Below are 12,615 nucleotides of genomic sequence, written 5' to 3' on the forward strand. Positions count from 1 at the left end.
CGTGCGTTGCTACGGGCAACAAAATTTTTATATTGCAAGATATTGGATTCAACGGGATAATAAAAATATAAAACATCTATAAATATAAAATAAGTATATCATATAAGATTGGATTCAACAGGACAATAATTATGTGGAACAAGTACGAATACAAGTCATCCAAATGTCACCCCTATCTATCCTATTTCTTTGCTTGTGATGCACCAAAGAAAATGTTTTACAATGCCCGGTAGTCTTGTCCTCCAGGCATTCGCTTCGTGCGCCAGAAGATCGATGAAGAAGCTGTGCTGCATCGTTATAGCATCATGTACGTAAGATAAGTGCTTACTCCAAGTTAAGCTCTCGTGTGATGGGATTATCGTATATTGTAAAAATCACAAAGGAACGTACAACAAAGCATATCTACTCACTTTTTCGATGTGCACAGGAAACAGAGAAATGTTTGAAGAAACATAAATATTGAACTAATTAGCATGTCCCAAATATCATGTATAGTCAAGTGATGTAATCCAGTTTTTCAGTATACGTGGAATTTCCCATACAGTTACATCATGTGACAAAATTAAGCAATCACTTCAACCTAAATACCTAGCAAGAGCAAGAAATATGGAATTGATGAGTTTAGTATTTTAAAAAAATAAATTAAAAATGTAAGACACGCACAAATAATCATTATATTACCTCGCCTATGGTGTTAGAACCTCCTTGTATACAATATTCTTCGTATACGTGCCATCTACAGTTGGTACCCTTTTCTTCTTCACTGATGTACCTTTTTGTTCATTGTTATTTTGATTACCCTGGCCGTTCACTTTCTTAGAAGCTTTTTTCTTTTCCTTCCTTTTAGTATGTTCCTCGTCTGCCTCTACGTTAGGTGGGAGGGCGAGGATCTTGATATTCGTTCTAGCTGTGGCTCTAGACATAGCAACATACAACTGACCATGAGAGAACACAGGGGCGGGCAAGTACACACCCATATTTGGTATAGTTTGGCCCTGTGACTTGTTGACCGTCATGGCGAAGCTGAGCCTAATAGGGAACTGCTTCCTCTTAAATTGGAATGGGAACATCTCATCGTCAGAGGGGCACAACGGTATTTGAGGAAGGAAAACCCTCTTTCCGGCATGTTGTCCCAGCACAATTTCAGCATCGATTGAATTTTTTTGAAGCCTCGAACCACCAACCTTGTACCATTGCACAGCCCATTCGCAGGGTCGATATTCCTAAGCAATATGACCGGGTAGCCGATCTTGAGCTTTAGCAAATGTGGAGGAAGCCTGTTGGGAGTCAATGTGTTAAGGAACTCCGACGGATAGTAGTTATGCGGATCATCAATCGCGGAGTCGAAACTATGGTACACCATCTCCCCACCCTGGAACATGCCGATCATCTTGATATTAATATTGTCCACCCAATCATTACGTGTAGATAGAATCGCTCTGGAGGTGATGTAGTCCTTGTTTGTCATGTTTGCATTGAGGTTTGGAAAGATGCATTCAATCAACCTGTCAAGATCTTTCTCAGAATCCCCAGAGTACGGGACACATATATCGTCAGGAAGACACACATCACCATCTCCATTAACCTCCTCCGTGCCACCACCAATGCGCAGTAGATATTCCGCAAACCACGGGTCACTCTGCGCCCTCATGTAGCGCACGAGCTTAAGGTGGTGCATGGATTCCCAAAGATACGACCTCCGTAGAGAAGCATCGACTATCTGCGCCCTGGATCCTTTCCGCACAGCAGGGAGAACTTGTCTGAAATCCCCTCCAAAGACAACAGTCTTCCCCCGAAGGCAGATCCTACCGGCCTATTATATCACATAGGCTGTTGTCTAGGGCTTCCATAGCTTGCCTCTTTGCCATAGACGCCTCATCCCAAATGATGAGAGATGCTTGCTGCAGTAGCTTTGCAGTACCACTCTGTTTGGTAAAACTACAACAACCACCATCCTCAAGAGTAAGGGGTATCTTGAAACGTAAGTGGGCCATCCTCCCACCTTATAGACGCTGCGACACCAGATGTAGCTGTAGCAATGGCAAGCTTGTTCTGATTGCGAAGGGTTCCGAGAAGTGCCCTGTACAAAAATGTCTTTCCTGTGCCGCCAGGTCCATCTACAAAGAACAAACCGCCTTGTTCGGTGTCCACTTTGGACATTATCTCTTCGTAGGCAGGCCTCTGCTCCTCGTTTAGGGAATCGGATAGTCCCACGTCTTCCAGATCCTGATCAATGCTTGCCTCCTCAAATATCTCACGAGGGATACCGCTAGCGTCGTCATATGCGTCGTCAATTCCTGGGAGAGGGAACGACCTTATGTCCTTCCCCATAGATTGCAACATATTCCTAATGTCAATCAAAACCATCTGTTCCACCAGACTCGGGTTTGGATTGTTGCGCCTGTAGTCTTCTGACATTGCGTCAAGGTGTTTTGTCCACAACCCAAACACATCATTCGGCTCGCAGAATACCAATATTGTCGCGAATAACCTACGCAATGAGGATGGCATATGGAACAAACTGTTTTCAGTAAGACACTCATCAAGGTATTATGTTCTTCGATTAGGCCTCGCCTCTCTGCAGCTTCACGGAACGAGGGCAGGAGCACACCGTCAACAGTCCTTAGGTCCCTGTATGAAGTAGCCCCAGCAACATGGTTCAGGAGAACCCGAAGAAAGTAGCGTTCCCCCTCAGCCGGATGAGCCGATACGAGTCTCCCGACTTGGTATACGGCGTTTTTCCTTGGTTTCCAAAATTTACCATTGGAACCAAGTATAATGCTCCGGAAAGTCACGGTACAAGATTCCTCGAGCTTCCTCATGAAGCCTGTTATAGTCAAAGTACGCTGTCAGCATTGACTCATCGGCACCTGGACGCTTGACAACCCGTTCGATCTTGTCCCATTTATGATATGTAACCATATGCATGGCGGGAAGATGAAGCTGCAACTGCTGCACTGGTGGATGGTTCTTGCTCAAGTCAAAGCCATATATCCTCCACGTCGCTTCTGGAGGTGTCACCCACCGAGCCTCTCTGTACTGTGTGATCTCATCAACGTTCCCCTTGTCATCTTTTTTTCCAGCCTCCCTAACAGCCACAGACGCTCTGTCATGGCCCTTGTATATGTATTTGAATAGGTATTTCACAGATTTAATGCTACTACATGCCTCAACATTGATGTGGCAATTGAAAGTACGTAGCAGACATGGGTTGTATGGGATGACCCACTGATTGTCCAGGATGTGACCTCTAATTATTTCCTTACAACCATCATCGCGTCGCCGATAGATGGGGTACGAATCCTTACCTTGCGACGTTGAATCGCAGAATGGCCGCGGGTAACGGTTTTTGCATGAAGTACGTCCCCTTGTGCATGGACATAATGGATTTAGCGTCCCGCATGGGCCATGCATCATATGCTTCGTCACCATCCTGTAGAGGTCAGGGTACTTCTTCTTGTTTGGTAGCTCAGCAGAGATAAGCAGGTCATACTGTTCTGGACACGTGATCTTGTACTTCCTCTGCATTATTAGCAAAAAGTGTGCATGCGGCAAGCCCCTCTTCTGGAACTCCACGACATATACGAATGCACGGACCTTTCCAAGTATGTCCCTTTCCATCAACATCTTCTTAAGCTCCTCCAACTTCGCCCTGAACACTCGAGATACAAGATCTGGACGATCCTGTGGACTCTGACCAGGATAAAGCTCATTCTTGATCTCATCCCAATTAGGATTGCACATCATTGTGAGGAAGATATCCGGTTTACCAAACTTTCGCACCAGAGCCATCGCATCCATGTACCGACGCCTCATATTATGGGGCCCTCCGATGAAAGTCGGCGATAGCACAGTACGCTTACCAACCTCATCAGCGTCTTCCACCCCCGTACGCCAGCTGTCAACCAAACCTTGATACAGGTCAGCCCTAAGAATGTCCTGATTGTTGCGGATGTAGTCTAGACGCGAGCTTTCAATCTTAACGTAGGTGTCGACGGCAAACTGCTGGAATAGACGCTTGCCGTATAGTATAGGATTAAAAATCCCAGGCCGCATCTGGAATTTGTAGCAATAGTAATCACGCACGGAGACACATTTATTTCCAGCAGACCCTACACACATAAACATTGTTCATATTAGTACCGTGATTGATGACATGCGGAACATTTGTCTAATGTTTGTAAGACACTATAAAGACATCTGAATTTACCAGCATCATCGTCACCACCACCATTAGCACGCGCCTTGCGAATCGCTCGAGCTTTATTGACTTCAACCATAATCACACCAACTTTTGGAATGCAGTTGTGCCAGCCAAGCTCACCTCTCGGAAAGAATAGCGGGTATGAGAGAGCGTCGTAGCACCCATGATAGGACCGGATGCCATGGATCGACCTATCCTTCCCTTGGAGGACAACACTATTATCGAACTGGCCCCGACGCTCGCTCCCTTCAATCCAAACGGCAGCAACCTCTGACGTTAATGGCACGTTATATGTTCTCTGGTCTAGCCGTTGGTCAAGGTTCAACTCAACATGGTAATCCTCAAGGTTGTCAACCTGACCCATACTCCTAAGATTCTCTGAGTAGGGATTAATGCCATGTAAGATGTCCTTTAGCCTCTGGATGACTTCCCTGTCTTCTTGGGCAGACTTCTCATGGCACTTGCGGAGCCTATGCTCAAGAGACGGATCGTCATCGTAAAAATAAAGCTCGAGGTGACCAGGTTCATGACCATCCTCTTTACCAAATGATCTTATGTTATGGTAGATTTGACCATGGGTACGGAATGTGTAAATTCCACAGTTTCTCATGTCGGTGGTCACACGATCAAGCTTACAGTACATAGAAGTGAAAGAGAAGTGGCCATTGAAATATCTGATGTTTGCACGGAAATGCCTAGCATCAGCGTCCGAGCTCGACCACAATCTCACGAGTTCCGGTGGTGTCTCATGGGTCAGAATCCAGGTGGCTCGGACTCAAACTTCTTTGCATTGCAGTGCTCGCAGTTATCCTCTAGCTTGAGCATGCGCGTCACGTCAAGGACATTGGCATAAACCGCATCATATGGATCTGGTACATCGGGTTCGTTGGGATCTTCATTAGCCGTCTCGAGATCGACATCCTCATCAGCTTCCCAATCATCAGGTTCTAATAATTAGCACGAGTATGAAGTGTTAGATTTTGGAAATAAGATAAGTCAAATGTCACATAGATGCGCCAGGGTGTACCTTGGCCTCCAAAAAGGTACCCCTCATCCTCTTCCTCGTCGTCCTCAAATATGATGTTCTCATCGCAATCTGATGCAACATTGGCACATGAGTGATGAGACAAATGTATTTACATAGGTAGAATAATAGCATGCAAGAAGCACGTGCAACATTTACCGTCCTCTTCCATGGAGGCATGTGTCTCTGCCTGCCCACCATGTGGAGGCATTGAATACGGCTCGTCAACAACAGATGGTAGTGTCTGAATACCTGTAGTAGCGTCATTAGGTGTAGGCCTAGTATTTTCTGCGCAAGATTAATTGCGGGTGAGACATAGAAGAGGTATTGACAAATAAGCAAAGTGAATTTCTTTTTACCCGCTCCAAATACATTAGATGCAGTGAAGGGATGGGAGTCGCGAGCGTCCGTTTGGGTGCCACCTTTAGTAGTAGAATAGCAGTAGGATAAATGTAGGTTACTTTAAATATCATAATAATATAATATATGAATACTAAGGTGGGCAAAGGATGTGAGCTAATTACTATTGTCCATGACACAAGACGTTTGAGTCGGCTGGCTCGTATAATTGAATTTTTCACAAGCAGGCCATTTGGTATTTCTGCCAATGGTTGCTTCAAACATTTGATTACGCCAGTTTAGGCGTGAATTCCTAATTCCAGGAGTCACAGGCTTGCTATGGATGGTGTGGTTTGCAGGGACCGGCTGAGGAGTAATGACTCCAGGGGATTGCTCCACAGATGACTGGATGTAAACAGGCCTGCCGTTTACAAGGGGGATTTCCAACTCGTCCGATATTCTTGACGGCGATTTATCAGGAAGAGGGAATACCAACTCTAGGGTAAAGTGAGGACTTGGCATAGTGATAGAGTCAGGATGCAAATTGCTTGCCTGTTGTTCTTTGGCCCTCTTTCTATAGTCTCTCTTGGACTGTCTTGTTTTCTCTTTCTTCTTTTCTGGCGTCATAAATAATCTCTTTCCAACATATGAATCACGCCGCCTCTTATTTATTGCAGCCCTCTGCCTAGGAGACATTGCCGCCCTCCGTGCCCTATCCCTTCTACGCCTACGCTCCTTAGGTGAGAGGTCATGATCATCCATAGAACATGGATCTAATCCATCACCTAAATAACGAGTTGCATTGATGTTTGGTTAATATGTTTGGTGCATTAAGATGGCAACAATTAAGAATAACAAGATCTCTATTTGATTTGGCATATGTATCACGCCGCCTCTTATTTATTAATGCGATGTTTTCATAAAAAATCCTATTAAAGGAAGCAGTTATAATTAAAGAAGCACTAAATAATTAGCCACCAGTCATAATTAAGAAGCACTAAATAATTAGCCACCATGGGATTACCTGCTCCACCCACAGTATTGCTATAACTTTCAACGCAAACGTCCCCCGTGTCACCAGGAGTAGCATCATCAATGCGTAATGCGGCGTTTATATCTAAAAAAGTTTTAGAGCTTTAAATTCCTGAAATCAGAGTCAGATCATATGATTATTCATCACACGGTTACCACCTTCACATATAGGGCTGATACAACTCTGATCGCGTAACTCTTCCATCTCACCAAAGTAGTAGCCTCATCATTGATTAAATATGCGTCTACATATTTAAAAGATCATTAAAATAAAGCACCTTCTGAAACAATGATGTTTTTTCCAAAACAACAAAAGTGTGTAGGCGCACCTGATTCACCTGTCCCCACATGAAGTATGTCTTTATTTTCTCCCAAATCTCCCCTATGGAGCCAGCTATCGTTTTCATCTGCCTCCATGTGTACACTGTCATCTACATAAACTCTTTAGTCTCACTATTTGTCATGAAAAAATAATGATGCACAAGTGGAGTGAAATGAAGAACACAATAGTACCTTGACGATGGTTTGGAATGTGCTTAATGGCACCTTGACGATGGTTTGGAATGTGCTTAATGGCACCTTGTTCCGTTTTTCTCCTCTTACCCTCTCTATCACGTTCATTAGGATCTACATGATCCAGGGTTTGCGTACCTTCATCATATTGAAATGACATAATGAGTGATCATAGTACATCACGACCCAAATGTCCAACTGTATCCTCACCTAGAATTGTTATATTTGTGAGTTCTTTAAAAGGTTCCCTAGATCGCCTTGACCCTTCCATCAACGCGATAGTACCTGCACAAGCCAAATGAAAGGCAAGATCGGATTTCAAAAAATTGATTGTACAATTTGCTTGCGCATCTCATTTAGTTTTTGCTAACTTTCAGGGAAGACCTATATGGGTATAGGCCTGGTAAATTATACATGGAACTATTCCTACTCTAGCTTGGCAGGTCTTACATTACTGATAGGATTTCTTAATTTAAAATTTGATTGGATCAAGTTAACCACCATATAGCATATACTTGTTAGCATATACTCTAGCTCGACCCATTGACAAATTGGATTGGTTAAATGATATACTTATTTCAAAAACTAACATTCCATTGAAATACCCTTTACAGGCTGCCACTGCAACACTTTAACAGCTACAATTAACCAGATGCAATGAAGAAACAATCAGCTCATTAAAAGACTGCATTTGATGATGAACATTTTCAATTAGATTTCAGGTTGCCACATAATCATATATAAACTTATTTTTAGGACCGTCAGATTGGAGCATTCAGTTTTCAGTTCAATTCACGATTAACTGAGCTTCATGCTCAATGCTCCCAGCTATTAGAATAAAACAAGGTGGATGTGTACATCTACAATTGGAATGCCCATGATGACATGTCCGGAAAAAAAATCGAAGTCATAGGAAAGACCATGTTGTCTTTGTAGATGATGTCATAGACCAAAATTGTAGAAGAATAGCCAAAAAACGGTACTTGCATTGCTGAAATATTACAGGGAGACGGTAGCACCAGCCACCAGTTAGTTGCATAGTGATGGTATTTATCTCATGCGTGGTCCATACAGGGAGACGGTAGCACCAGCCACCAGTTAGTTGTGATACAGTGTTAATTAAATGCAGTATACCTATTCAAGTACAATACTATTGCCTAATGCATGATGACAAAAGTACGCTGCCTAATGCAGACCTATACTGCCTAATGCATGAGAAAGTACAATATTATTGCCTGCAGAACCATTCTATTGCCTAATTCATACAAGGCATTACTGATTAACTAAGTACAATTGCTCAAGCATAATAAATAAACTGCTTAAATTCATAACAAGTAAATTGCTTTATAGTAATCGGAAGAACGCTATAATGTCAAGCTATCACTCTACAACTAAAATATACTGGATTGAAAATTGGTAAAGCATTGCTAATTGAAGAATTTCTACAGCCCAAGGCTAATTGGAAATTTAGAATGGGATCAATATGCATGTGATTTTGAAAATTTAGAATGGGATCAATATCATTAGTGTTTTACAAAAGGTTAACTGAACTTTCTCGTTCATAGTTACCAAAAAGTTCAGTTTATTCGAAGCAGATAAACACTACCTCTTGTTATTATGGTTAGCCTAGGTACATAAGTGCAAATGCAATGCCCTCATCGCAGAGAAGATAGGTGGACCATAAAAGATAGGAGCTCAACTAAGCAACCAAATTTTTCTAAAGGAAATCAGAAGCCAAAAGACATGAAAAATACATAGCACATATGAACTACAATGCCCTAAATACAGTCTAAGTATGGCACTCTAATTGAAAGTGAGAACATTTTCATCCCTCCCTATGGCACTCTAGAACCAAAAATCGGTAGCTCAAATATTACAGGCTTTCATGGCCTATGGGCTACAGGAAAAATGCATTGCTCAATTTTATACACAGTTTTCATTTGCATACTATAGTTTTTCTGGAGTGACATTTCTTATCACTACCAAAACACATAGATAATGGAGCAATGCATTGACCAGGAGGCAAGGACCGTAATTGCATTGACAAGGGGGCATGAACCATAATTTTTTGCTACAGCAACAGTTTGCAAATAAACCCCAGATAGTTTGTCTTGGAAATTCATACATACTATAGTACCACACTACCATGCTTTCAAAATTTCCAAAATAAATAGAAACAATAAAGAGTCCACACTAAAGATGACATGATTTGGGCGAGTACCTTCTAATGCAGAGAATGATTTGACTGAAAAAATCACCTGAAATGCAGAGAATGATTTGACTGAGAAAAGATAAACAAAATCACATTATACTTCAAGAGAATGGCATTTCAAGAAAGTAAGCTAACAAGCAAATGTGGTAGGTGTTAATATCATAGCTAAATATCCAAAATTCACTATAAGCTCATCCAGCAGTCACAAAGGTTACTGAAATCAAGATGCACCTATATGAAGAATTAAATTTGTGCCAAGATAAGACATGCAAAAACAGCCAAGAAAAGATTTGCATGCACAACTATTGTAAGAAGAAAAGATCTGGTCATAGTTTACAAAAGATATGGTGCCAGTAAGGAAAAATGGACAGTACAAGCTTACAAAGCAAACTGACTTAAAATGTTGCAATGCAAATACCAAGTCAAGTGATCGCTCTCCATTTTTGTAAATAAGTGATAAGGACTGGGACTCCTTATCCGGGCAAAATTATGAAATCCTTAGAATAGTTGTGGTATTTAATGAATAATGGAGAACATATCTTTTTCATTACAAAATGAACTGCGTACAGTCTTCTGTCCAAGAACCACAACAGACACAGAGCTTAAGAAAAAAAAATAGAATCATGATATGCAAGGGCGTATCCGTGTATCACCAGAATTACTCACAGATGATAGCCTGAAGGTGCAGAATTTGGGCTTCCCTCTCTTGCCGCAGTTCAGGAGATGTGCGCCCTTCTTCAGATCAAGGATGGCCTGAATAAAGCACTGAATTGAGCAGTCAGATGGCCAATCCTCCCAAAACTAAAGGGAATGTGTTCAAGTACTGCTAGTCTAAGGAAGTGCTAGTCTAAGGAATATGCAGAAACTAATACCGTTGCTATAAACAACTGATGAGGAAGGCAATCATGAAAAGGTAATAAAAAGGAATTCAGTAGGCACTACGAGATCAGCTACCGATTTTAATTGGATGGATAGCAAGTGCAGGCATAACAACATAGTTTAATCTAGAGATCCTAGAAAAACAGAAGATATTGCTTAACCTTCATGCATAGAAAATAAAAGAGACTGACACTACAAATACTGTACAAATTCGTTCCCAATCTCCCATTATAAATTGTTTAAACAACCAAAGGTAGCTTCACTGCATAGTTTGCTTGAGGTATCATCTCTATAGGATTGGAAAAAAAATGTTCTTATCTCAGGTGTTAACAAATAAAAAGTGTTAACTAAAGAAAAAAAAAGCTAGCATATAGTTTGTCATAGATGATACCTTCTGTAACTAAACACTGGACAAAAATTATGACTGAAAACTGAAGAAACCTCTTATTTGAAACAGAAACTTAAAACTGGACGAACCTCAATGACATTCAGATATGCGGTTCAGAAACAGAACATTCAGAATTTTAGATATACGATGCATACATAATTTCTAGATGGATACCCGTGCGTTGCTATGGTTGAAACAAATTCCCTTTGTAAGCATCAATTTTCATTATAACGAAATACATTAATGGAGTCATATCCTTTGACTTAAAATATATTCACGCTCATATATGTATTTCATCTTTATCGTCTTCCTCTCACCCTCTACTTGCTGACTATGCGCCACCTCTATTGCAGCATGCTTTCCACCGCCTAGTGACAACTTCCTGCTGCCACCATCTCTGATGCTTGCAGCTTGCCCAACCACTTGAAACTAAGAAAATAAGCACACAAATTCTAGATAATTTAATGTGCAAACCTTAAATAATTTGCAACTTATTCAAACCTACATGGGCTTGAGAAAGGATATCAACTGTGGGCAGAGGTAACCATACGGGAAAGTAGATCGGTCAGATGGAAACCATATGATGGCCCTGAGCTCTTTAAAAAAAATATGATGGCACTAAACTACAACACCAGATACGAAATCACACTCACAGCAGAGTGATTTCCACAAAAATATTAGAGGATGATTTGACAGACTTACATTCACTGATGGAGGTGCTCTACCCTTGAGGATTGCAAGCTTTCTCCGGTATGAACTGACATGCATCTTGCAACAAAAATTCAAAAGTGGTAAGATGCATTTAATTACCAACGAAATTATCAGGTATACTTAGGTGTTAAACTCTTGGAATAGATATGGTCATAATTCACATTAAGCAGGTGCAACACACATGAACTACCTACCAAACATTTTGTTGAGTCCCAGTTGAAGAACCTAGTAAAAAACAATGGCTCATAGATTTTGGTGTTTCTCATGAAAGTTTTTTCATAAGGAAATCAAGAACAAGAAATTTCGGCAGTTATAGTGAGAAAGAAAGTGACAGTTCTTACTTGCTGCTGAGATTCACAGCAGCCCAGGACAGTCAGTAGATGGTCAAAGCCTAATTTATAGTAAGCATCCAACAGTTATGCAGCCTGAATGCCTATCCAGTCCTGCAGGGGATTTTGGAAGATAGCTGAACATAATTTAAATGAAACATGTAAAATAAACTGAATTGTTGCAAATCATAGTATCATGAAACATTGAACTAAGCAAGATCTGACCATACCAAACAGAGAGAGACCAACAAGAATCGCTGAAATGAGCACTGAATATGATTATATCAATGTGGTGTGGCCCAGATCAGTTTGTCCTGAGTGCAAATGATTGAACTGTATCACCTGAAGGGTAGTAGCAGATTATATGTGACAGTCCACAGGCTCTAGGAGAAATTCAAGCATAGATAGTGGGCTGTCACTTTCTAATGGATGAAATTCGCCAACCTTGTATATTTTGTATTTTTGGCCCATCAGATAATAGTTCGTAACAGTGATTGGATAAATGCAGTTTTTGTTGGAAACTGGTACCTGTATTGTTTGAGTTCAGTTAAATTGGACTGGTTGACCCCTTTGTAGGCTGGTGCAGTTCAAAATGAATCAGGCATGCAGCACATTTCATTTTTCATTCAAATAGCGTTGTACAACAGATCCTTATGTGGAGCAACAAACCGTCATGATTCCAGATATCGATGGACATTGCTAGCATACAACACAAACTTGAACCACCTAGTTCAAAGTACTGCAAAAAATGACTCTAAGACAAAAATAAATCAAGTCATCACTTGGGCTTAGTAATGGCTGGTTGGACCATTGGACAAGATATTATAGGTCCCATATGGAGGAATGATTATAGCCTTATAGGCATCGAACAATAGCAAGTACTGGCAGAGACTCTCAACAGCAATTCATGGGGGCGGATCTGGCGAAGGCAGAACACAAAACGGCTCGGATTGGAAACAGGGCGACGAATGGAGGGAGCCTAGC

At 41.3% G+C, this 12,615-nt stretch overlaps 1 protein-coding gene and 1 non-coding gene across 2 annotated transcripts; both read right to left on the reverse strand.

Moving 5' to 3' along the window:
* Positions 1-57: 57 nt before the first annotated feature.
* LOC117857244 (uncharacterized) lies at positions 58-12,615 on the reverse strand. The gene is made up of 14 exons (XR_011898211.1): positions 11,644-12,615; positions 11,294-11,359; positions 9,991-10,089; positions 7,323-7,397; positions 7,113-7,250; positions 6,929-7,023; positions 6,759-6,844; positions 6,592-6,684; positions 5,588-5,650; positions 5,388-5,516; positions 5,232-5,300; positions 4,211-5,151; positions 682-4,112; positions 58-287 (listed from the first exon to the last, which is right to left on the reverse strand). It is a non-coding gene; the product is annotated as an uncharacterized protein (transcript).
* Positions 687-1,678, reverse strand: LOC140222777 (uncharacterized). The gene is made up of 2 exons (XM_072293912.1): positions 1,185-1,678; positions 687-915 (listed from the first exon to the last, which is right to left on the reverse strand). Exons 1-2 carry the CDS (start codon positions 1,676-1,678, stop codon positions 687-689), a joined length of 723 nt encoding a protein of 240 aa, XP_072150013.1.

The sequence above is a fragment of the Setaria viridis genome, chromosome 5 (assembly GCF_005286985.2).
Source record: "Setaria viridis chromosome 5, Setaria_viridis_v4.0, whole genome shotgun sequence".
Taxonomy (NCBI): Eukaryota; Viridiplantae; Streptophyta; class Magnoliopsida; order Poales; family Poaceae; genus Setaria; species Setaria viridis.